The sequence below is a fragment of the Chiroxiphia lanceolata genome, chromosome 9 (assembly GCF_009829145.1).
Source record: "Chiroxiphia lanceolata isolate bChiLan1 chromosome 9, bChiLan1.pri, whole genome shotgun sequence".
NCBI lineage: Eukaryota > Metazoa > Chordata > Aves > Passeriformes > Pipridae > Chiroxiphia > Chiroxiphia lanceolata.
In genome coordinates this window covers 12,716,413-12,742,015 of record NC_045645.1, presented here as the reverse complement: position 1 = coordinate 12,742,015, position 25,603 = coordinate 12,716,413, and the positions used below count along the sequence as shown (strand labels likewise).

General features: G+C 43.2%; 2 protein-coding genes and 1 long non-coding RNA gene across 3 annotated transcripts in view; 1 reads left to right on the top strand and 2 right to left on the bottom strand.

Moving 5' to 3' along the window:
* Window positions 1-9,307, bottom strand: part of RAVER2 (ribonucleoprotein, PTB binding 2) — a 28,449-nt gene extending 19,142 nt beyond the window's left edge. The window contains 3 exon segments of the mRNA XM_032696688.1: window positions 8,843-9,005; window positions 9,007-9,183; window positions 9,231-9,307. Of these exon segments, the coding sequence (XP_032552579.1) occupies window positions 8,843-9,005; window positions 9,007-9,183; window positions 9,231-9,307 (417 nt within the window).
* A 238-nt stretch (window positions 9,308-9,545) lies between these two features.
* Window positions 9,546-19,432, top strand: LOC116791280. Its single transcript, XR_004358673.1, has 4 exons — window positions 9,546-10,096; window positions 12,107-12,242; window positions 15,053-15,146; window positions 18,393-19,432. It is a non-coding gene; the product is annotated as an uncharacterized LOC116791280 (long non-coding RNA).
* Window positions 19,423-25,603, bottom strand: part of CACHD1 (cache domain containing 1) — a 94,602-nt gene continuing 88,421 nt past the window's right edge. Inside the window, 3 exon segments of the mRNA XM_032697108.1 lie at window positions 19,423-21,054; window positions 23,321-23,422; window positions 24,594-24,671. Of these exon segments, the coding sequence (XP_032552999.1) occupies window positions 20,816-21,054; window positions 23,321-23,422; window positions 24,594-24,671 (419 nt within the window). The 3' untranslated portion in view covers window positions 19,423-20,815.

Below are 25,603 nucleotides of genomic sequence, written 5' to 3'. Positions count from 1 at the left end.
GCAAGTGTAAGAGGTGTGTACCAGCTTACTACAGCTATTCCCAACAAAACCAAGGTGTACATGCCCCACAAAACTCACAAGTGATTGTCAGTTTAGTGGTGAGAAAGCAGAGATGAACATTCTTTACCCCCAAGGACAAACCATGAGGAGTAACCTGGAGATATATATTTACATATTTATATACATATTTAGTTTGATAAATTCCACACACAATAGCAAAAGACCATTTGAGCAAGCAAAACCAGCTTTGTCTGAAAGTTTATTTGCAGCCAATTTCCAGCAGCCAGGTTGGTAATTCAATATATGGAGCCTAAAGGTTAATTGGGTTCTCCCTGACGGGTATCAGGTGCACACCTTTTAGTCAAGCGAGCACCTATCTCTGGTTTCACTAGTTAACAGCTGTCAAATACTACATTAATAAAATATGGCAGCACTTCTCCAGCTACCAGACACTCCTCTAATCAGGTGTGATAAAGATGTGGTTTCTGAAAAGCAAAATATGCCAAAGATTCAAGCCAGGTAGGGGATTTGACTGTGGACATCTCCCTAAAGAGAATTAGATGGTTCATTCTCGGTCATGAGAAACTAAGAGGACACTTTCTGCGCTATTTTGTGCAGCTCAGCTGTACTGTGACACTGAAGACTCAAAAAAAGTTATTTCTGTCCTACTTAGAAGAAGAGGAACATATTTGCCTTTTGCATTTCCTGTACTATTTTACAAGAGTAACACTGGTAGTTTTTTATGATGATTAGGTAGCAGGAAATACTATTTCAAACAGCTTCAAACACTGTTTTGAAAGTCATCTGTGAATCAGATGATTCCACATGATTTCCCAGTTACTGCCTGAAACTTTGAGAGGAAGAAAAGTCTGTACTGAACATTTCTTTGGGGATAATTATGAGGTTTCATGTAAAAAATGATGAGAACATAAGGAAGATTTAAAATGAAAACCTAATTTAAGCAAACACATTTCAGTAAAGATTTGAACAGCATTTTCCACAGGTAGTTGCAAACACTGCCAGGTTTGTGCAAAGGGCTCTCCCAGGAAGGTGCTCGTTCTTGTGCTTTCCTGGGCCCTTGGCAGGGCTCAGACCTTCACCTGTGGAACTGGGTTTGTGCAGTGCTTCAGTGAAAGCATTTTTCACATAAACACCGTTTCTGCCAATTTACAGAAGTAAAACATATCATTGCCAGTTCTTAGGCAAATGTGTACTCCTTAAATTAAACAGATGTAAATATCTGCGTTAGACTGAGGTCCTGCTACTCACTGAGCTGGCTTTTGAACTCAGGCACTTCTGTAAACTTAAACCTCCAATATCTCCCAACACTCAGGTCTGGTAGATGTTCTCAGGTCCTGTTCCCCACAGCTCAGAGTACTGTCAGGGAAAGGAACAGGAACACTTCACCCTGCTCCAATCCAGGTTCAGTACTCAACACAGCTGATCCCTCTGATCCAAACTTGGGCTAGGAGGGAATGTTTACTCTGGGAGGAGAAAAGGGTCATCCAAGTCAGGTGTACTCTCTGGTGCGACCCTATTAACTTGCAAGGAATGTAAGCACAGGGCTGTTTCCCTGAGAACAGCACAAACAAACAGCCACGGTTCCCGTTCCCAACCTCCCGGCAGCTCCTACCTTCTCCTCCGGGGATCCCGGCTCCGCACCCCCAGGAAACAACAGGGAGCACTTGCCTTGCCTTAACTCCTGAGGTTTAGGAAAGCAGGAGTGATACCAGTGGTGGTACCACAAGTGAGCCATCCCCAGTGCCACCACCTTGTCCATGCTCGCAGCGCCCACATCTGAACCTTCTGTTTGCAAAACTGCTTCTCCTAACGGATTTTTTCCTCTTCAATAAATGAATGAATCTACTAATCTACAAAAACTGACTGATAACTGCCACAATAACACTAATTTAACTGCATCTTATTAAGTCTAATCAAAACATCTACCAACACGTTGGGCTGAAGGTTCAGCTGCCCTGGGTGCCACACACTGGACATATATATATTATACAAAATATATATATAATATATAATAATTTGACAGCAAAAATGTTAAGATATCTGGCAGATATACTGCAGTCACATATCCTGTGGAGTTTCTACAACAAATAAGGCCAGGTTGGATGGGGCTTGGAGCAACCTGGGATAGTGGAAGGTGTCCCTGCCCATGGCAGGGGGTGGAATGAGATGGGCTTTAAAGTCTCTCCCAACCCAAACCAGTCTGGGATTCTGTGATTGTGGAACAGAAATATAACCAATAATGTTTAACTACTACAGCCCCTTAAAACTTTACAGTTCTTAAAAGCAGATAATCTTATAATCAGCAAAAATTAAAATCCTAACTAGAAAATATATTCAGTTCATACATTAAAATTACCAGAAAAAGTAAACTCAAATGTATTAAAGGGAGTTCAAGAGAAATGACTAGCAAATATAAGATGAACATACTTTAAAAAAATTAATTATTTACTACTGTAAATGTGATCCTGAAACACTTCAGTTCTTGGCCTGTCCTGTCTTGTCTTGGACAGAAAAACTGGCAACATGAGTTTTCACCACATACTATCAATTTGAAACTTTCATCTCTGAAATGGAAAGAATTCCTTCCTTAGAGAGGATCTTTGTGCTTTAGGACCTGCATTGTTTTAAACACAAATGAGAAAGGGAGTCATTCACAGGCACATGTGCCCTATTTATCAAATTAGCAAAGCTCAGTATATTATTTCTAATAAAACCAGCTTTTCCTACCCAGGATCTCACAGTGCAAGAGGAAAATATTCCAGAAATTCTCAGTCCTCACCTGGAACAATAAACCATTATATAAAGCCTACAGCACCCTAAAGCCAAGCATTTTTCTCTCTCTAGATGTAAAACTAGACGTAATACTAATAATTGTGTTATTCTGGCAACAAAATATTTAACAATTCTAAGGGTGCCTGGCCAGATTTGTGCAGTGAACTTTAGGGAAGTTTCCAATATAAACACTGGACAAGCCTGGTCTATAACTTGGCTCTCACTGAGTAGCTAAAGGCCTAAACTTCACATGCATATTCTTGAAATGGGAATCAATTAAGTTTTAAGTAGCTATTTGGCCAACCAAGAAGTTTTAAATCATCTCAGAACTGAAAAAGACTTTGTTTTCATTTGTGCAGGCAGGGCAGGAAAGGAGAAGTTCTCAGGAAAAAAAAAAAAAAGCTTTACATTTACAAGTGATATAATGGGGTGTTCATTTAATTCAAATTTTAGACCACAAAATCTTGAGTCCAGGACATGACACATGGATTTTACTGCAGATATAAAAATATAAAATAAAAAATAGGTAGCAAGCATGAGAACCTCAACACAGTTTAAAATAATAATCTGTTACTGCGGGGAAAACTCAGAGACTCTGTTGGAGACAAGAAGTAGAACACACAGCACCAACAAGAGGGTTAATAACAAGGCAGAAGGACGGATATAAAGTGCAGTTTTAATCATCTCTTGACTGCAGAGGAAGGTCTCAAAATTTCACCTGGGCATCAACTGCTGGATAAATCCTCTCTTGCTCCTAAGAAGAAACCTTTCAAAGATTGGGCTCACCAAACCACACAGTATACTTTGTTCCTGCACAAATCATCAAATGTTTTTCACTGTTGAAGTTCTCAGAGGAGCAATGGCTGTAGGATCAAGTCTAAGAGGTGCAGCAGATGTCAACCTGCCCAGGCACCCAGTTCCACCTCAGCACATTCCTCCTCCATTTTCACAGTCCCAAAATATGAAACCTGAAATAAATTCAAGCTTGGAATTCCAGGCCATAAACTGCCTTTAAGGCAAAACTTTTTGTTTGAGAATTGATTTGACTTTTGTAAGATCATAACCCACAAAGATCTTCAGTAAAGTAATAGAAGAAAACATTAGGACAGAAGATCAACAGTTTCTCAATAAACTTATGATGGACGTAGAATGAAAAACTTATTTCTCTGATCTTCCAGAGACATATTAGTGTTGGTAAGAGGAACACTATGGGACTGGAAATTAATTCCATCATCCTGGGTATACTGAGCTAAATGAAAAAGGAAAAAGATAATGAAAGAGGTAACATGAGACAGCAAGGGCTCAAAGCAAAGCAAGCAAGAAAATGAAAAAGTATGTACATCCTAAGGCAGGAGAGCTGCTCACCCTGCACCAAGTGTGCCTTTCATGTTCAGTTAGTGTGACGGAGGAGTAACGAAAACACAAAGGCTCCTTCTACTCAAGGGTCTGGCTTACAACAGGTTGGGAGACAGCACTTCCTCAAATCATCACACTTCATTAAAGGCTTTCCATTAAAACGGAACAAGGAACAATCATGGTTAATCTAGGGAGAAAGCGAGAAAAAAACCCAAAGCCCCAGCAGAAATAGCGTCATTCTAAGTGGTGATTTGTCTTTTGATCAGGAACAGACACCCATGAAAACACTGGATGGGTACATCAGGTTCCAAAACACAAAATAAATCCCTATCCCAGGCGGACTGCACCAGTTTCTTATCAACACCTCAATATTCCCTCATTCTATAGATTCTGTCATGCCCAAGGAGAACCACAGGGTATTAAAATAATTAACCAGCCCTATTTTGCTTCATGTCCTACATTAAAGTAGAGCATCCCCCCAATAAGATTTATTTTCTAGCCTCAGCTTAAAGAACAAATGTAACACAGTGGTATTTAGGGATAATCAAGCACAGAAAAAAAAGGTTGGGAGCAAGTGCATCTTTTACTGGCTCCTCAGTTGCAAAGAGGGGAAGCAAAAAGCAAACAGCCCTTAGCAGAGAACATTGGTGATTTTGACATAAATCTCAGTAATGATAAGCAAATTAGATATCCCAAGGTCTAGTTTTCCTAACAGGAAGTCCATGGGATAGGAACTGGTACACCAAGGTACCACCCTGCTGATTGCACCACAGGGATGAGCCACTGCTCCTATGTAGTTCATCAGCCACTAAAGGAACCACTAACACCAAAAAAAAATTACTTGGGGAAAACCAAAACCAATTCTTCTAACCCACTGGGGCAATTACAAAAAAAAACCCAAAAGAAACAGAAGCTGATTACTAGTCTTAGATTAATTTTATATATATTATGTTTTATTTTACTTCAATAATTGAACTGTTCTTAACTCACGAGCTTTGCTTTGGCCCCATTCTCCTCCCCATCAGGGCAGTGGGGGAGTGAACGAGCTGGTAAAACCACCACAGCCATACAAACTCCAGCAAAATGAAACTTCCAGTTTAGTGAGGTACAACTTCACTGACTCTGGTCATCCTGAGGTTCTTGGCATCTCTATACCAGTGAAGGAGAGAAGAAGGTATTATTTCCTTCCCTCCCTCTGCCCAGAGCAATCCTTCTGCCTCCAGAGCACTCAGAGCAGTTTTGTGATAGTTCCAAGGACCTTCTGTTTGCAATTTCTGCAACATCATATGTGACTGCTTTGCTATTGGAATGGATTAGATGATTGATCAGAGATGATGGCTCAGGGAGATGCTCACACAACAAGGCAATCCAAGAGACTCCCAACCAAGAGCTTGCTGATTCATTGCCAAGCGCTGATCAGAATAAAAGGAACTACTACAACCATGCTTACTTTTAAGTCTCTTGGCAAAGATTCCTGATATGAACATCAGCCTTACCACAACACCACATCAGAGGATATTAATGCTAACAAGAACAGACCCACTATCTGATACTTTTCAAAAAGACTAATACCAACAGGACAACGTCTGTCTAACTGTAAAACATCACATATCACTGCCCTGCCCTAATGAAGCCATAAAACAATGACTGGTGAGAGCACAAGACACTTCCCCACCCTCGCCAGAAGAAGTGCAAATTGGAGGAGTGTGTTGTGCAAAGGCTGTGGGAGGAGACAGATCATTGCTCCAGAGCGTGAAGGCTGGAATGCCGAGCAACGTTCTTGAAGCTCCATGGAAAAACAGGAAAGCCTGTTGTGACCCTCCACACAGCCTACTCCACACTCAGTACTGAACTCTGGTTTTAAGACAGTAGTCACTGCTACAGACACCAACGGGGCTTCCTCTCAAGATTTAGGGAAGTCAGCACCAGCCTATGAGCATTCTCAGATCATTGTCACACCACACAGTTCAGGTACTGTGCTGGAGAATCTCATGAGGATGAGTCTGGGGAAATAACTGGCAACTCTGAAGACTTCACTATAATAGCTCAGTACAAAATCGATTGACTTGCCAACTAAACAGCAAATGGAGACTTTGCCTTCAGTAACAATGAAGGTGTAACAATGTCTACCACAGATTTGTCACAAAAGAACCTTTCCGGGGTTGCAGTGAGAGAAATGCCTCAACAAACACTAATCCTGCAACTAATATGTGCAGGTTGAGTTATAAAGCCCAATGAAGAATGCTCTTGACATAGTTAGACTTAATTTGTTCTCCCTTTGGATTTGTTCCATACTGACACTCATAGCTCCTACGGGAAAATAGCTCCTAAGGGAACATTGACTGACTTAGTAGTGTGACAGACTGCAGAGTGCTTTCTTCAGGCTGTCCTTCCTCAGGATTTTCTTAGGAACATACATGTTGCCAAATGCATTTAGGGAGAAATCCCACTTGCCAAGACTTAAACATGGGCAACCTCTGTCCCTCAACAAGTCACCTGCACCTAAAGCACTAAACACTTCTGACACTTCGAGATCTCTCTCTTTGGTTTCTAAGATTACAAACCCGTGGAACCCTGTTTCTGGGTCAGAAACTTCACTGCCAAGGTACATTTCTTCCATGGCCTTAAGATTTTTTTAAATTCAGTTTAACACGGGCGGAACTCCAAAGCTAATTGAGGATTGCAAGTACAGTAATAAATAAAGTTAATATGTAGCTACAACTGGCAGAGGAGTTTATTTGTTATATAATTTTATATGATAAAAAGTATGGGGTTTGTCTAACAAAACTGAGTATCTACACCAATCTCTATCAGCAGAACAGTAATTTCTCACTTGAAAACTATTCTGGTAAATCTTGGCCTTACTTTTCACATAACAACAACGAATGGCAGCAAAGCCAACACCCCAAGGATTAGAGATGAATAGTTACATTTATGAAAACCTATTCTGGGAGACTTGGCTGCATTTCAACCATGTTCATCTCCCTCCTGACGGTGAATAAACTGGCCAGGTCAGAAATAGTTTCACTGATTTCACTTGGCTCACCAATCATTTCCAGAAGAAAACAGAAGACAAAACAGTGTTTACCAAGGGTGTTAATTTGCAACAAGTGTTAAATTTCATGGTAATTTTTGGAAATGCATGACAGCCAAATACACAGGTAGACTTAACGTGCCTGACCACAAACATACCTCTCATTCCCAAAACTGCTCCAGGACAGAAACTTTCTCGCTACAGCACAACTCTTCTGACTTTATGTGCCAACACCAGTCGCTCAACAATATTAAAAATTAAAATGACATCTTTTAAACTGTTTTTCAGGATCTCTACATGGTGGTACTGTTCTACAAGGCAACATTAGAACCTTACATTTGTAGAAAAAGACATCTAAGTCCTGCTTTCAAGTCACCAAAACAGAATGGGAAACTTCCAGAAAACCATGTGGCTGGCAAATTTGATCTTAATGTTGGTATTTCTTTGTCTGACCAAGCAATGCCAAACTCAGCGACTTTCATACAGGTGAGATGTGCCTTTAACCAACCCATAAAGTACCTTCTGTGTGCAATGGGAGCAAGTAACAGAACTTCTGGAGTGTCACAGAGTGATCCTGCCCTGAATATCCACAGCAAGCATCTGGTGACATATCAGTAAGTCCTCTCTGTCAACACCATGACACGCAATGGCTTCTTGCAGAGACGATGAAGATTATCAGGGTTCTCCACGTTGTGAGTTTGCTATTGATCAGGTCATTAGGTTGCTATAAATAGAGGTGCCTAAAACATCCTAACAAAACTGTCATAACCTAAAGCTCTCACCGCCTACCACCACACTACAGCACAGCCAGAGAACTAAACATCAGTAAGTGCAAGCTGGGTACTGTGGGTTGGATTACACCGACTGCTGAAAGATTCTCTCCCAGATGAATAGTCCCTTTCTCCCGGAGTTATGGAGAAACCGATAGTCTGCACGTGCTGCTCTTACCCGTAGGTAGAAAACCACCTGTGCTTTAGAGAGTAGGGAGAGACAGGAGGAGCAGACAGAACAAAAGCTGCACTTACTTTTTTTTTTATATACTTGTGCATCAAGTTGTGTATTTGGAACTGGTAAAGTGACTGTGCAGCTAAATCACCTCAACATCTGACTCACAGCACTCGGTTGAAGAGTTCAGCGATCTTCTCCTACGGACAGCAGTAATTCGAGTGGAATTTTCCTAAACCACCATCAGACTGCGGAAAACCACTTTCCCTGACTACACATGGCTCACCCCACAATGGAAGAAAAAAAAAGAAAAAAGAAAGAAAGAAAAAAAAAAAGCCAGACTTGAAGGTTTTCAGCATCGCTTTCGCACAGCGAGCGGCCGTGCTGCAGTGCCCTACCTGGCGGCCGCAGGTGCTCCGTCACCCGGCTCGCCGCACACCGAGCCCCGCGGGGTCGCTCCCTTACGCCCCGGGGCGCGGACCCGGCTCTTCCCGGCGGGTCGCGCCCGGCCAGCCCGGCGTCGCCCTCCGGTTTTGGCGGCGGATCCCGAGCCGGAGCCGCTCCCCGCAGGCACGGGCGGTAACAAAGCCCCGGCACAGCCGGCGCCGGGAAGCGCTGGCGCGACCCGCAGCCCACGAGCCCCGCGGGGAGCAGCGGCAGCCCCGCGGCTCCCTCCCCCGCGCCGCGGTCCGGCTGCGGGGAGCCCGGCCGTACCTGGCTGCTGCTCTCGGCCGGCAGGTTCCTGAGCAGGATCTTGCGGCGGTTGCTGAGCTCGCGGCGAGTGCTCTCCAGCCGCCTCGCCACCTCCTCGGGGCACAGCGGCGGCGGCTCCGCGGGCAACCCCGCGCCGCGCTCGGCTCCCGCCGCCATCTTGCAGCGAGCGGGGGGAGCGTGGGGCCGGAGCCGCCCTCGCCCTGCCCCGCCCGGGGAGCCTGAGGAAGCCCCCGCCGCCCACCCCGGCAGGGCCGGCCCGACCCCCGCCGGGGCCGCGGGGCCCCCCGAGGAGGGAGGGACGCGGGGCAGCGGGGGGAGGCTCCAGGCGAGCTTGGCGCTGCCTGTAACGGAGCTCCCGGGGGTGTATGCGGATAAACGGGAATTTCACAGAAGCACAGGATGCGTCAGGTTGAAAGTGACCACAGTGACTCGTCTGGTCCCACCTCCTTGCTCCAGCAGGGTCATCCCAGAGCACATGGCACAGGACTGTGTCCAGAGGGTTCTGGAATATCTCCACTAAGGGAGGCTCCACACCCTCTCTGGACTATTTGTTCAGTGCTCAGTCACTGCACAGCAAAGTTCTTCCTCATGTCCAGGTGGAACTTCCTGGGCATCAGTTCCTGCCCCTCGTCCTGTTGCTGGGCACCACCGAGCAGAGCCTGGTCCATCTTCTGACACCTCCCTTTAGATATTTATACACATTAATGAGGTCCCCTCTCAGTGGCTGCTCTCGAGGCTGAGCAGCCCCAGCTCCCTCAGCTTTTCCTTGTCACAGACATGCTCCAGTCCCTTCATCTCTGTAGCCTCCACTGGATCTGCCCCAGGAGCTCCACATCCCTGCTGTCCTGAGGAGCCCAGAACTGGACACAGCACTCCAGCTGTGCCTCACAGCGCTGAGCAGAGGGCAGGATCACCTCCCTGACCTGCTGGCAATGCTCTTCCTAAGGCACTCCAGGATTCTGTTGCCCTCCTTGGCCCCCAGGACACACTGCTGTCTTAAGGGCAGCTGGTTGTCCACCAGGACCTTCTCTTCATTCCACCCCCACAGTAACACATCTTCAGATGGATTTTAGGGAACAACTCGAGTGTTCTGGAGGAATGTTGGGGCTCTGTTATGAGAGGAATTCCCCTAAGATCCATCCTGATGGAGGCCAAGACCAGGGCACTGTCCCTCTTCTTCACTCAGGCTCAATCTGGGTCACCTCACCCAGCAAGAATCATTCCCCAAATCCCCATCACTGACACCTTCCTTAGGTAGTGATCCACCTGAAGGACTGAAATATGGATTTACAACAAAATTGAGCAGATCCTACAAAATCAGTTAGGTTGGAGAAGACCTCTGAGATCTAGTCCAACTTCTAATCCCAAAAGAGGATCCATCAGAGGTCAGGAGGCACAATGGCCCAAGATGATCTTGTCCTAATTTTATTCTTCATCAGAAACATACCAAACTAATTAAAATCCATCAAAATGAGTAAACCAACACCTGGTGGCCCAAGTCCCCCTCGTGTGGCACAGCCCCACGTCCTGGTGGCTGGGCAGGCACAGGGCTGTGACCTGTGATGAAAAGGAGCCCAATGTCCCAAGAGAAGGGCAGTATTTCTGGGAATCACTATAAAATAAGTTTTCCCATCTATGTCTGTAGAAACATTTCAGTCAGCACTCCCTTTAAAAAATAAAATAGGTTATTCTGTTGGAAAATCCATTTCTCCTTTAGCACAGTTACTCGTTTGTCATTTACAACACAGTAAATTTAGATCTTAATGTTGTCATCATTGCTATAAAGGAATAAAAAAATAATTTAAATACTTTTATCCATTTTTAGACACCAGGCCAATGACAAAGAACAGGCAAAAGAGAATCCAGACCTGAAAAATAATAAGTCTGAAAAAGGAAATTGGAAAAAAATGCAGAGTTAAATTGAGTGCATGCGTCTAAGTTCTTATCACAAAAATCTAATTCCGAAGGATAATTCTTGATTAGGTTTAAAGTGCCATTTCAAAGACGTGTTTATCAGTTGCAGATTAAAAAACTCCACCAAATAAGTGGTTTTAGAAATTGCTTTAGTCCAAAACAAAGCAAGTTAAGACTATGAAGTATCTTGGACCTTCCTTAGTTCTAAAATTAATTTAAAACTATTGAGCAAACAATAATCAAAGTACTTTTTGGTGTATTATTTAAAAAATTGTCAGCTGACAAGCTTCTATTCAAGAGATTCCTTTTCTGTGATTTTTTTAACAGGTTATGTCCCTCCTCTTTCAATATTTGCATTCTTTTTAATGAACTTTTGGAAATCAGAGGTGTGCAGGACATTTGTAAAGAGTTCATATGTTTGTCACAGGAGAATTTGAAAACTGCTAAATTCAGCCTGTCCTGAACAATATCAGCTTCACTTTCAAAATGAAATCAAAACTAGAAAAACTTATAATCACAAATTATTAGTGTGAGATCTGATATAAAGATAATTTTATATTTTTAGAAAACCAAGATTTTTATAGGTCACCATTCTTTGAGAAATGTGACTGAAAAATATGTATATACCTGCTATTTTTAAAAATTTCAGGTGAAGATATGCATTTTAAAACTACGAAATACCTGCTAGTAACTTTACAAACTGATTTTCAGGTCAAGCGATGAAATTGAAGTAGAGGTGCTATAAACTGTCTCCTCAAAACCTGTCTGAAGCTTATCATCAATTACATGATGTAATTTATTCTGGGATCACCAAAAAGGAATACTCCTCTCCTAGAAATACTGAAGCATGTAACTATCTCCTCAAAAATATTAATCAGACTAAGCTATTCCAGTGCAAATCACGAATCTACTCAAACATCATCAAATTTAGTGAAGCTAATGAAGGAATTAAAGCAGAATAATTAATTTTACCATTAATTTTTCCAGTTTGAAGGTGGACACTGCTTCACTTGTACACCACTGATCATTAATCCTACTCACAGCAATTACCCTCTCAAAAGCTGCCCTTTTTGGTCTTTTTTTATGGGATGCAGGTCCTAAATGAAAGTCACCAAAGTGTATTGCTAAAAAAAATAGTTCAGAAATGAATAGTTTCATGTTAATGGCAAAAATAAAACTCGTGCAATATGATTTGTAAAGAGTTCCAGAGAAACTATAGAAAATAAGAATATACTCAAAGAAATGTAATTTTTTTTCGCTTAGAGATATATACTTTAAAAGATTGTATTTGGTAGGTCAAAGTATTGATTTGTTTCTCCTCCTAATGTTCACGTTATGTTCTGTTTAAAGGCGGTTGACATTCCACAAGTCAATTAAGGAATTGCCTGCACTAAAAGGCAGGTACAAAGTCCTGTGTGAAGAGAGCAGGAAATATCCAGGATATTCCCACTGTCCATGGAGGTAACTCATGAAGATGGAGAAGGAGGTGAGCCACCACCACCTCATGGCACCCAAAATCAGGCACCAATACCCAACTGGCCTGAGGAAATATTCCCTCTTGAACCCAAATATCAGCCCTGTTTTGACCTGCACTACCCTCAAGCAGCTACCTGAAGGATTAAACTATAATTTTAAATATAAGAACAATCAAAATTAGGAAACCATAAAGTAAAATACTTTATATACAATTAAATACTTTATACACAATTAAATTGGTAAGGTTAAAGAGTCCTTGCTAACCCATGCTGTGAGAACTGACACAGCTTAGGGAACCTCTCACACACCCATGTGCTGCTACACCTGCAGGAGTGGGAAACACCTTCAGGAAGACGTTGAGGTGGTGTGACTTAGGATGAAATGCAGGTCTCCAAAAAAAAAAAAGACTGTACCTGGAGAGAGCAAAAGCAAAAAAGCACTGTTGAAAAAATAGCAGAACAGTCCAGCAGAACAGCAAGTGTAACTTTAGTTGTGCTACTGACCTGATGCTGTTACACAGATAAGCCACTTTGTAGTAATTTAATTTAATTTAATTCAGTTCACTAAATTCCTTGTTAATTAACCACAGCAGTTGCTCTTGCAGTTCTTCTAAGCTGAAGATTAATTTCCTCCTGCTTCTGCAGCCTTGAAGTCATAAAAGCCGTATATATATATAAATTTTTATGGAATGAGTATGTTAGAGTTGTGTCACAAATGTTCTTTTGGAATTAAAGGTGCAGTCAGGCATCATTGTCCAGGTTGGTCTTGTGGAAGATGTCCCTGCCCATGGCAGGGGGTGGAACGAGATGAGCTTTAAGGACCCTCCCAACTCAAACCAATCTGGGATTCTCTGATTCTGTCTTCAAAAGTACAAACAAGTTCAGATCTGTACAGATAAAATAAAAGCCAAAAATTGAGAACATCTGCTGGATCTAGGACCCAGCCTGATGTTCCCATGTATTTGAGATACAGGGAATGTATCTGTGGGCTCTTTAGGTAAGTGATTGCTTATATGAAAGAGAAATTAAACTATTTTATATAACCTGAAACCACATGGATTGGTGTTTCCTGCAGTGAGGATGTGGAATCCATCAGTTGCTGTATATTCCATAAAAATAATGGATTACCAGCACCACTTCATGTCAACAAAACATAAACAATACCATTCTCTTTATACTGTGCCCACTGTTTCCTGCTCCAGCTGCTCCTTTTGTTCCATTAAGACACTGAAATTTTGAACCCAACAGATATAGATTCAGTTGTCAACACCAGTAATTAGTTGGGTGATGATCCTCCAGATGCTCAATCATCTCACAAATGCATACACCAGAGGTGCCAAAACAAGTTCCTTTGCCCATTTTCCCAACAAATTTCAATACATTTGGCATCTCAGTGCACCATTCCATAGTGCAGTAACATGCCCAAACATGGGATGCTTCTTCACTCCTGCGATTTTCCTCCATACAGGCACAAAAACACTTCAAGTGACTGTGCCCAGAGCCAAACATTTTCTTTTAAAGTGGAACCCGATGGCTTTTAATTCACCATAACACTGCTCCTAAGTGTTAGGAATGATGGATTATCTCAGGAACAGCCTGGTTGGGAACTTCTCCTCAGGTTCCATCCTGTAACTCAGTGGTCTGTGAGTAAATAATAAAGAGATGGAGGAGGTAAGAGCTATAACTTGCAAAGTGAGTAACTATTCCAAGGAAATCATTACACTGGGCCATACTGTAATGGGCTATTTTGGGACTCCTGGTCTTTGCAGTACAATTTATGACCTTTGTTGCCTAAGGCATCATTAGCAAATCTCTGTGGTTGTATTTAAAGGCAGCAAAATGAGAGTAAATATTAAAACAAACCCCCACAAATCGAAGCCAAATTCTTGAATAACAACTGAGAACAAAGGAAAAGGAGATCAAACAAATATTTTAAGTACAGTTCTCTTCAATGAATGGCCTAAGGGAACCTCTGGGTTCTTTCTCCTAAATCAATGCCCTCCCTGCTTTAAATCACCATTCTTCCCTCATAGGCTTTATTTTTCTTCATTCAACTTCAAATTTAGTCATAACTTATTGGCACAAAGTGCACTTTGGCAATTTTGCTATTTCAAAAAAATTAAAATGTTCCTTGGATTTCTGGCAAAAGCAAGTACAGCCCCACATTCCTACCCAGAGTATTTTTATTGGCCAGCCCAATAATCTGCTGCAAAGGGTAGTTTCAAACCATTCTGTCTCAGATTCCCTAAAAGGGCCAGTTTTCTAGGAAATGGAAACTGATAGTGATAGTTCACAGGGAGTTGTAAAATCATTTAACATTAAAATATAGGGAAATTATAATAATGGGTTAAAGCATTCCTTAGGGTAAATAAATACATCTCAATTACTATCTCATTTACAACTCCTTGGATCTGGCTAATTATAAACTTGGAGAAAATTTGCTGTGAAAACTGAGTAGCTGGGATGTCCTGGGAGTGAACAGCAATTAATTTGGATAAGATAAACCAGTACATGATTTATCCCTGCCAGCAGAGGTTGGAATTTCAAACACCCCCACAATATTTTGTCCTTAAAAATGCTGTAACTTATTAAATACGGAAAAACTTGTTAAATATGGAAAACTGGCCTAAAGGAGGGAATGCAAGTGAAACCTTCCCAAAAAATATATGAGATTTTCAAATGTTCTGCCCTTCAGTTATAAAAAGGTTTCCATAGAGACTGTCATCCAATATGCCTTTTTGCCATAAACACACTCACTGAAGTGTCTGACTTCTCCATGTTCATGGGAGCAAAATAAATCCATTGCCTTCCTGTTTTCCAGGTTCCCTGGCTGAGGTTACGGCAGCAACTTATTTTGCCTTGTTTTTGGAGATTTCCTTGGTTCTGCTGCAATGGAAATAAACACACTTTACGAGGTTATTATTATTTGCAGCAATTAGATAATGCTGTTTAATTACTCAACCTTTAATCTCACCCAGTTGCATGTGATTTGCATACATTATGCCAAGAGAACTGATATTGGGAGCAAAGGAATCAAAGTGTCAGAAAGCTGGAAAAGTGAAAATAAGTGTATTAAAACTATTTGACTGCATTCCCAGTTTCCTGTTCTCGGTGCCAGCTCATCTTGGGGTGTCTGCCTGGTTTCATTACCTCTGAGTGCAGTGGAAGAGTTTTAAAATCAGTAAAATCCATCAGTGTTGGCCAAACTGGAAATATTTGGCAGTCTGAGCCAGTTGTTCAAGTGGTGCAACAGTGCCTGGGTTTAGAGGAGAGACAGACCATCAGCTTTGTAAGGATGTGGCAAACCCCCTTCTGTGTTCTTTGTAGGGACCAGGGACAGGACCCCAGGGAATGGCCTGAAGTTGTGTCAGGGCAGGTTTAGGTTGGATCTTAGAAAAAGGTTCTTCCCCCAGAGAGTGGTTGGGCACTGAACAGGCTCCCCAGGGCAGTGGTCACAGCACCAAGGCTGCCAGAGCTCAAGGAGCGTTTGGATGATCCTGTGGGGCATGTGGTGTGACTCTTGGGGATGGTCCTGTGCAGGGCTGAGGGTTGGACTTGATGATCCGTGTAGGTCCCTTCCAACTCAGCATCTCCTGTGATTCTATACCTTTTTTCATGCAAACTGCTGGTGAAAACTCCTGACTCAACATTTTTGGAGGCCAAAGTTCCCTTTGTCTGTGGAGCAGCTGTTGCACTCCTGCCAGGTGAGGGGTGAGGTATAAGGTTCCTGCCCTGGCTTTTTGGTCAGCAGTTTCTCTTCCCTGCTGTCAATCCTGTTGTTCCATCAGAGACAATCACAGCAGAGAGCACTTGCTCCAGGGACCTGGTGCAATTGCCAGTGTCAGCTATAAAAACTGACAATAAACCAGAGCCAAGCAGGATTGTTCCTGATGGCTCCCAGTTCCCAGAGCGATCCCATCCACTGCTGCCACCAAGGAAACCAGCCCAGGGATAACAGTGAATTTTCCCACAGCATTTAGATGAGGCCACTCTGAGCTGAAGGCGGAAACTTCCAGATCTAAGACGTTCCACTTCTGCCATCAAATTCCTGCTTCTGTTCTGCTCAAGCCAAAGTGGTATCCAAAGTGGTATCCAAAGTGGTATCCACTGTTCCATGGGGCTCTTCTCCCGAGGTGGAACCAGTTCTGCGCAGGCTCTGGCACCCACAGCAGTTGTGTTTGGCACCTCACTAACGAGGCAGGGCTTGGAGGACTTCACTCTTGGACTTGAGTGTCGAAATTCCACTGCAGCCTTGGCTTCAGGAACAGCAGCCCTTCTGGGCCAAGGTCCTTCCGTGACTCAGTTCAAGCACAAAGCAGAGAAAATAATTACCTCTCATCACGCCAGAGGGCTGCAAATAAGGGATATGAAATATTCCATGGCACTTATGTTCCCTTCTCACAGTTTGGGTGCCTGGCAAAGGGGGGGTTTGTACAGCAAAACAACGCAACAGTTACCGAGTTAACTGCTGTGGGAATTAATATTCCAAACATCGCTGACAGCCCAGTGCAGGCTCCTTTGAAAATCCCAGCCATAGCTGGAATTCTCTTTTAAAAACAAATTAAATGGGTAGCCAAGAGCTATGAATACTGCAAATTAATCTTTGCACTTGCAAACAGCCTTTTGGATTACCTGCACTCTCTTAACTTGATCCAGGACTTTTGCATCCTATTTTTTTCTCCCTTTTCCATATTTGCTGCCAGTTTACTCTCATAATTTGTCCTCTGACAAATGCACTTTCTCTCCTCATCCCCATTTCTGGGTCACTTTACAGAATAAAGCCTTTGAAAGCCCGAGATCTCCTTTTGACCAGTTATAGTCACAACTCTTGCTGCATGTGAATCTCTCCTGAATTCTTATCCATCTTCTCTCTCCTTGCCAAGGGCAAGGGTAAAGATAATATTTCATGGCTTAAGTGGCCTTATAAAATGTTCATGGGCAATTTGTAACAGACTCATCTTTCCAAATCACACTTTTTATCCAGGCAAGGGCATAAACAAATAAAAAATCATCTCAAATGATCAAATCCTCTCAATCCATTTCCAAGCAATGTATTCTGCCCATATAAACAGCTTCTCCATGGGCAGGCAGCAGGTTACTTGGATATGGGAAAAATCAATACACTTTCAGTGCTCAAATACTGAAAGCATCGAGTCAATTTAACATTAATGAACATGAATCAAAGGCAATTCTTGTTTTCATTTCAAAAGAACCTTTTTTTTCAGCAAGAATGAGAGAAAACCTACAGGAAATTAATACATCTATGCTGCAAAAATGAAATAAGTGGAAAATTAATGGTTATAAAATCTGAACAGTTATAGGGAAGGAGGATTCAGGGTTTAACTGCTTGTTTTATGATCTTGCTCCTCAGTCAACACAGTAAAATAATGATGGGGAGGGAAGGCCATGGCAGCAACACAGGCAATAAAAATGAAGAGCTATCATGCAGCTTCTTATAACACTAATTACACCCATTATCAGGTTTTGGTTTAAATGAACAATCATATCTTTCCCAGCATTCCTGCTGGGACAAGGTCAGCTGTCAGCATTTGGAGCTGGGATTTGGCACACCTCTAAATCAGTTTTCCCTGTAATTACTCTTTAACAGCAAGAGCTTTGGCTCTTCTCATGACCTTCAAGTTTAAGCAGAGTTGTCAGACCCCTCAGATCAAGTTTGTATGTCCTAGGGGAAAAGTGACCAAAGAGCAGCGAGGAGCAGCTCCAGAAAAACTTTTAAGGGAAAAGAAAGGGGGGATTTATTGCTGTGACTTCCAAGAGGTTCTGCAACTTGCTACATTTCTGGCAGAGCTGAAACAGAACCCTGCAAGCACCTTCTGCTGGCATGGAGTGTGAAGAACCACCAAAAAATATCTCCACTGATACAGTATTGTAGCTAAAGTAATTAATATTATGCCATTTTCCAATGTACAGAGTCACAGAATATTCTGAGTTGGAAGGGACCCACAAGGATCACCAAGTCCATCCTTACTGATAATATTTCTGATACATTTCAGTCAAAAATTATTTGTCCCACTAGAAAACATAGCAGAGAACATGCCAGTGTGGATGAACAAACACAGGTTGTACACATACATTTAACAGTGCAGTTTAATTAGAGCTGGACTTAATGACCTGCTTCTCACTATGAATGTGCTCCACAGACTTACCTGGTTGGAATCAACATCAGCACTGGAACAGACCAAGCCAAAGGTGTGTTCTTCTTTCTCTCAGTTTGTATTTTCTGTGCATGACATAAATTGCAACTGGGGAGCAAATACTCAAGTTCAAGAACTTCATCTGCAGAGTGAAACTCCTTCATCTGTCTGTAGATGGGCAAAATGTAACTTAAATGGGGCTTCACCTGCCACAGACACTTCTGTGGTGTGGGAACAGCTTTGGGCTGAATTCTACCTCCTGTGGTTCACAGAGCTGAACAAATAATGTCCTTGCTAGAACTTCCCTGATTTATGCCTGAATTTTAGTGAGAACAACTTTATGAGTTCTACAGGACAAAAAGAATCCACAAAGCATCTTGTTTGATGTTTCAGTCAAACTCTTATTAAAACTCAGAGGTGAACAGTTTCTACGCTGAAAGCAATTTTCCCTTCATGCTTAAACATTCTGCATCCTGGCTGTGTTTGTTGTTCTTTGTCTAGTAGCAAGATTAAAATCACGCATTTTCTTCTGAAGGCAAACCTGACAAAAAAGCCACTTTGTTCACTATCCACCATCCAGGATGATTTTGGACATAAAATTAGAAATTCTAGCAAGCTGGGTCTAGATATTGACACACAGGGCATCAGATGCAGAGCTCTGAGAGCACAAAGCAGAGCTCAATAGATTTCTGCAGCTGCCTGGTCAGCAAAAAGCCTCCACCTAATCCTACACAAATCCAGAGCCACGGAGCTTTCAGGAGCAGATAAGAAAAGAAAACCCTGAAATTCTTGGCTTTGGTGAGTCTGTGCAGTGGCTGACCACTTCCAGAAATGTTCGCTTCCCAAATAATGACCAACAAGCTAAAAAAAAAAAAGGCTTTAAAACTTACATCGATATTGTCATTTATATGTAAAGTTTAGATCTCTCAAGGCTGTTGGTAAAAGTAGAGGAACCTGAGTGAATTTTCAGTCCTGTTACAGCACTTTTTCAGCCAGAAAAGGAAACTGAGACAGAATCATTTCCATGTAGCCACTATTCACAGATCTATACTTTATATACAGTTTATTTCACTAGAGATTTTAATTTTATACATAGTATAAAGGGGTATCCTGGTATCACACATATAGTTATTTTACTGTACTGTTTAAGAACCAATTTTTACATAATACAGTATTAAGTACCATATTAATTAAAACAAGTGATTTTTAAAAAAAACCTACATATAAATGGATGTTTATCATATGCACAGTGCAAGAGTGTTTTTATATCCTCATAATCACAAAATGTGAATCTAAAATACAACACTGATTTCAAACTAATTCATAATTACGATGCCCTGTGTTGTAGACATTGATTAATCTTTGTTTGAATTACCAAGCAATGTTAAAATTCCAGACAAACAGCAGCAGCTTCTCATGATGATTTCAAGATTTCTTCCACAGTAACCCAAGTTCTACAAAACACTGGTTTATCCCTACTTCTGGTCTCAACAGTGTCCTAAAGAAACAGGAGAATGGCACAGATTCCATCTGGGATTATCTGGCAACTAATGCTAAATAAATTCTTTATTACTTCCACACAGGATTCCTTTAAGGATGATCAAAGAGGTAAAGCTGGAGAGATTTATGGGCAGAACTCTCAGAATTTTAGTTATGGAGTACAGGATTTCTCCTCTGCAAATCGGAAGACAATACTGTAATAAGAATCAGGTTGGAATATTTACAGAAAACCATTGTGGAAAAGAAAGCATTCCTAATGTAAACACTGAGTCAGAAAGGACTTCTTCATTTTCCCATTGCAGAGTGGGGCACTGGATGAACATCAGCTAATAAGGAACAGATGTGTCTCCTTTAGAAGAACCACTTCACCATCACAGGATGCATGTGGTGCCTGTTGAGAATTGCTAACAGGTTTCTCCCCTCCCTCCCCCCAAAGTTTGAAGTTCAATAAATAGTAGAAAAATAATCCTTTACTTAAAAATCTTGAGATGCATTGTCCCAGGTTCCATACAGCAATGTTGGAGCAGGGAACTTTCCACGCGCAGAGAAACCAACAGCCCTCCCCCCGCTCTGTCTGGCACTTCTGTAGCCTTCAGCTGCAGAGATTTCTGCTCTTCCAGTTAAGGAAACCAAATCATCTCTGGCTCTTTTAAGCGCTCTCTCTCTCCTCTTGGCTCAGCACAAAGCTCCAGCTGCTGTATAAACTCACGGCCCCGCTCCTGGAGGTCTAACGTGCCTCCTGCTCCATTCCATTCAATGTTTTGGCAGGTCCATTCATCAAGCACGTCTCCAGTTCAGAGCCAACCTTACATTTATAAAAATGTAAAGCTCTGATGCCTAAGTTTACTGGGGAAGTCAGTGAAGTTGTCCCAGGGGAGCAGTACAGCCCCTGAGCTGCTCAGCGGTCCTGTCCCTCGTGCCATCGGCCATCAGCACTCGGCATCCACAGTGTGTACCGTGACCGCAGCCTGCAGGTGGTGGCTGTGGTGGAGGGTTGGGTGGTGCAACCGGTAGTGGTGGAACTTGTGGCTCAGCAGGGCGGCTGTCTGAGGGGGGGTGTCCAGGTCCAGGTCTTCATCGTGGTTCCCGACGTCAACGCCGGCCGACAGCGGGTCGTTGTTGCACGGAGGGTTCTCGCTGTCCTCCTGAGGGCTCATCGTGCTGTAGCCTAAGGAAATAAATCGGCAGCACGGAGGGTTAAAAGCAAGACTAAAAGGTCTGACTGCTGCACCCTTCATGGAACCGGACACAGAGTGCTTTAAAGAGAGAATAAAACTACGTTCCTTAATGAACAGAAAAACAAAACCAAAACCTTCCCCTCCTGTAAGTCTATAATGGGTCCCTTTCCCTGCCACCATCTTTGGTTATAAACTTTGGGTCTGTACCACCCCAAACAGTAACAAGAACCATGTGTTCAGCAGTTTGTTACCGCAGAATTGTTGGCACCGATTTCAAAACCAAAACATAAGATACCACCCCAAAAAAATCTGTTAGATATTACCTGGATTTTTAAACAGACAAGAAATAAGTGGGATCCACTCCCACATACCTCTGTTCCTACCATCTACACCTTTCCTGGATTACCGGTTATTGTATCTGGAAGCAGCAGAATCTCTTCATGTCATTGTGTTTTATAATCTTAGTATTTAATTTTTAAAAGGATGAGAGCACCCTTCACCTGTGAGGGTCTGTTGGCAAAATCCAAGCACGTGTGTTTAATGCTGGGGAGCTTTCCATACTTAAGGAAATCTATGGAATCCTCCTGGGAAGGGTTTCAAACAGCAAGTCCATTAAGCCAAACTGTACTGACACTTCCTGCTGAACTCATGCATGTGGTGCAATTAACTCAGGGCTCTCTTTTGGCTAAAATATCTGCTACTGGAGTCTAAAAAGTTAAAAGAAACAGATCAGGAGTGGTGAGACATCCATTCTCTGGGATATCCTAAGGAAATGATGTCACTGGAAAGGCAGCTAACAGCTAACCCTTGCAGGCTCAGCCAGGAAACTGTTTCCTAACAGGTCCCTTTCCTTTGAAACAGGTGCTTCAAGTTACTGGGAGATTTGGATTTATCACTGAAACCAGCTATTTCCAGCCTGCAGTACAAACAAATCCACCTCAGTATCTCTAAATGGAGAAACACAAGTGCAATTTAAATGGAAATATATCTTGCTTTAAACAGAAAAATAATCCTTCTCAAAAACTGAGGAACCACTGGTGCTTCTGAGCATCTTGGTCAGGTTTTCAGCTGAAGACACCTAAAAGAAGTGTGTTAAAAATAGCAGGCTGAGCACCCAAAGCTGGCTCTCACTTCCCATGCTCTGAGTCATGGCTTCTAACTGGCAGGGAGGAATTGGGGAAGGAGACTGGGCAGCCCTTTGAAGAAGATGGAATTACAGGAACTAAAAATAGCGGCGCACATTTCAGATGGAGGTAGGACAGTTCCCCTGCTGACCCTGACAGGAGGACTAAAAGATGGGAAGGATTTCCTAGGGCTGCAAGAAATGGAGCAAAAGGAGCATTAATCTGGCAAATCTGCCTCAGCACAGGTAATCTGGCCCCAAATCCAGGGTAATTCCTCCTACAGTAAGATTGGCTCACAGACATCTGTTCATCCACATTCCAAGGCTTTGGCCTTTGGATTTCCTGTCCCTCAGCAATTCCATTAGTGCAACCACTGTTTAATATTGGAACAGGTCTGCTGTCACATACCCAGCCACTAAGGCTCCCAGCTAGAGGTGACAGCTGTGCAGACTTGTCTAACCCTCCTCTTAATTTCTGTTAAGCCTCCTCATGAGTCAACAGCATTACACCCTTCTAACAGCTTTCCAGATTTAAAGAGACTTAGTCTCAGGGCAGCAGGGACATACCCAAACTCCCTGAACCTAATGGTGATCAGTATTTGCTTAAAGGTGCTGGAAGATCTTAGAATTATGGAATGATTTGGGTTGGAAGGGACCTTAAAGATCATCCAGTTCCAATTCCCTGACATGGGCAAGGACACCTTCCACTAGACCAGGTTGCTCCAAGCCTTGTCCAACCTGGCCTTGGACACTTCCAGGGATGGGGCAGCCACAGCTTCTCTGGGCAACCTGTGCCAGGGCCTCACCACCCTCATAAGGAACGATTTCTCTCTAATATCCCATCTAAGCCATTCCCCATGTCCTGTCACTACAGTTCCTGATAAAGGTTCCCTCTCCAGCTTCCCTGTAGCCCCTCAGATACTGGAAAGTGCTGTGAGATCTCCACAGAACCTTCTCTTCCCTGGGCTGAACAGACCAAGTGTCAGAACTGTTTAACTGTGAAGCAACACAGCAGAATGGTTTTTGTTTGGTTTGAGTTTGGGCTGCCTTATCTGCAATGTGCCAGACACCTGAAGGAACCCAGGTCACCCCAGTGACTTCTGTGGGGCCAGGGCAGTGATCCAAGGCCTTACCGTGGTCACTCTCGGTGCCGGATCGGCCCCAGTAGCGTCGCCGGCGCTCAGGGCTGTGCGCGTGGCGCTCGATCACCGCCGCGATGAACCGCGTGTTGCTGACTGCGGACACACAGACACAGCAGGGTGTAAACCAAGGGTCTCACTGAACAGGGAACGCGCTTTCTGTAACTAGTTCTTGTGCAGTACTTCTTAAAAGAATCACAGAATCTGCTGAGCTGGAAGGGACCCATAAGGACCATCAAGTCCAACCCTCAGCCCTGCACAGGACCATCCCCAAGAGTCACACCACATGCCCCACAGGATCATCCAAACACTCCTGGAGCTCTGGAAGCCTTGGTGCTGTGACCACTGCCCTGGGGAGCCTGTTCAGTGCCCAAACACCCTCTGGGGGAAGAACCTTTTTCTAAGATCCAACCTAAACCTGCCCTGACACAACTTCAGGCCATTCCCTTGGGTCCGGTCACTGGTCACTGACAGAGGAGGAGTAAAGAGCGGTGTTTAAATGTGGAATAGATCAAGATCTAGCCAAACTCATTCACCTTCGATTAACAGAATTTAGAGAATTACTGTGCCAATGCTTAAGAACCTGTGACAGCACTGAAAGCTGACTCAAAACAAAACTAAAAGGGACGTGGAGAAGCAGTAGATGCAAGCCATGAAGCTCAGAATCCTTATTTTTCCATCTTTGAGTGTTGACACAGTTTCAAATCTTGAATATTGTTTTAGTGAGGGCCCAGAGAGAGGAATCTGGTCCGACCTTGGAGCTCTCCTGGAGTTTAGGTGGACCAGCTCACCTTACAGCATACCAGGATCATGTAAAGTGCCATTTTGACTGAATGGCAAAGAACTTTGGGCATCCAAAATCAATGCAAAGAAGATTTACTGCCAGGTTTGTTGGCCATACTTGCCAGACTTGGCTTCTGCTTTCCAAGGCTGAACAAGGAGAGGAGTTTTCCATGCCCTGTGCTGTCACAATGGCAATTTTTAAGCTGATCAGAGTTACTTCTGGAAGTGGTCATGACCAGGGGGTGTAAGGGGCAAAGCTCCCCCATACATAATGGAGAATAATCTTTTAAAAGTGAAAAATGTAGTTTTTCAGCAAGAGACTAAAGGTGCACTGGACGTTACAGTTTGAGTTAAAACACTGTTCTGTCATTACTACTGTGGCACAGCACAGGGCTTCCTCATACATTTTTAATTCTAGAGTATTAAAAAACAAATGGCTCCTTTAGTTTAACATTTTTTTACAGCAGAGTGGTTTGGTACTTACTGATTCCTCTGTCTTCATGGCTGTCATCGTCCCTCTCGTCCCTATCATTTTCCAGGTTGGACATACGCACTGACATTTCTACACACCATTACAAACAGAAAAATGCAACTGTTAAGAGAAAAATTTTGGATCATCTTACTACCAACTGTCACCCTGGCAACAGAGTGGGAGCACTTTGTGTGTGAAGAGATGGTCTGAGCTGGGGGTGCTCTTCTTCCAGTACAGATGGGGCTGGGAATACCAGGAAAATGCCACACCCCACCTCCCCCTGAGAGGAACCAGCTTTGAAGTTCTGAAGAAAGTTGTCTGATTTAAAATAGAGCTGGGGCATAATCAAATATAGAGGTAATTAGCCCTGATCACACTTAGAATCACAAAATGGTTTGGGTTGGGAGGGACCTTAATGATCACCTCCTTCCAACGCCCTGCCGTAGGCAGGGACACCTTCCACTTGACCAGGTTGCTCCAAGCCCCATCCAACCCGGCCTTGGACACTTCCAGGGAGGTGTTCTCACCCTTATATCTTTATCTTTCCACCAGTATCCCTTCTCCCAACACAGTTTTCTCTCAGACTCCAGTGGTTTTATCTATCTATGCACAGACATTCCATGAGCATCACACAGACCAGAAGCAGGAGACACAAGTGAAAAAAAGATACATCCCAAACAGACCAAGCAAAAGGGTGTGAAAACTGTGTCACTTCCAAAAGCAGCACCGTTGGGCAGAACTAAACATGTGCAATGGGTCTGCTGTGACAAGGGGCAGAGAGTTGGGAAGCTTGGATTAGCATTTGAGCTCTGGAAGAAGCTTAACTTATCTCCCTGAGCAGAACTGCATGTTGAGGGCTTTGAGCACTCCTTGGGCAGCAGCAGGTCTGGCTGCACCCAGGAGAGGGCAGCAATACACAGCACCCAGGGCCAGGCCTGGCTTTTCCAAGGGCTCCAAAACAAAATAAAACAGGGTGAAACATCGAACCAAAACCAAGGGAAGAACTTGGGGATTGCTTTTTT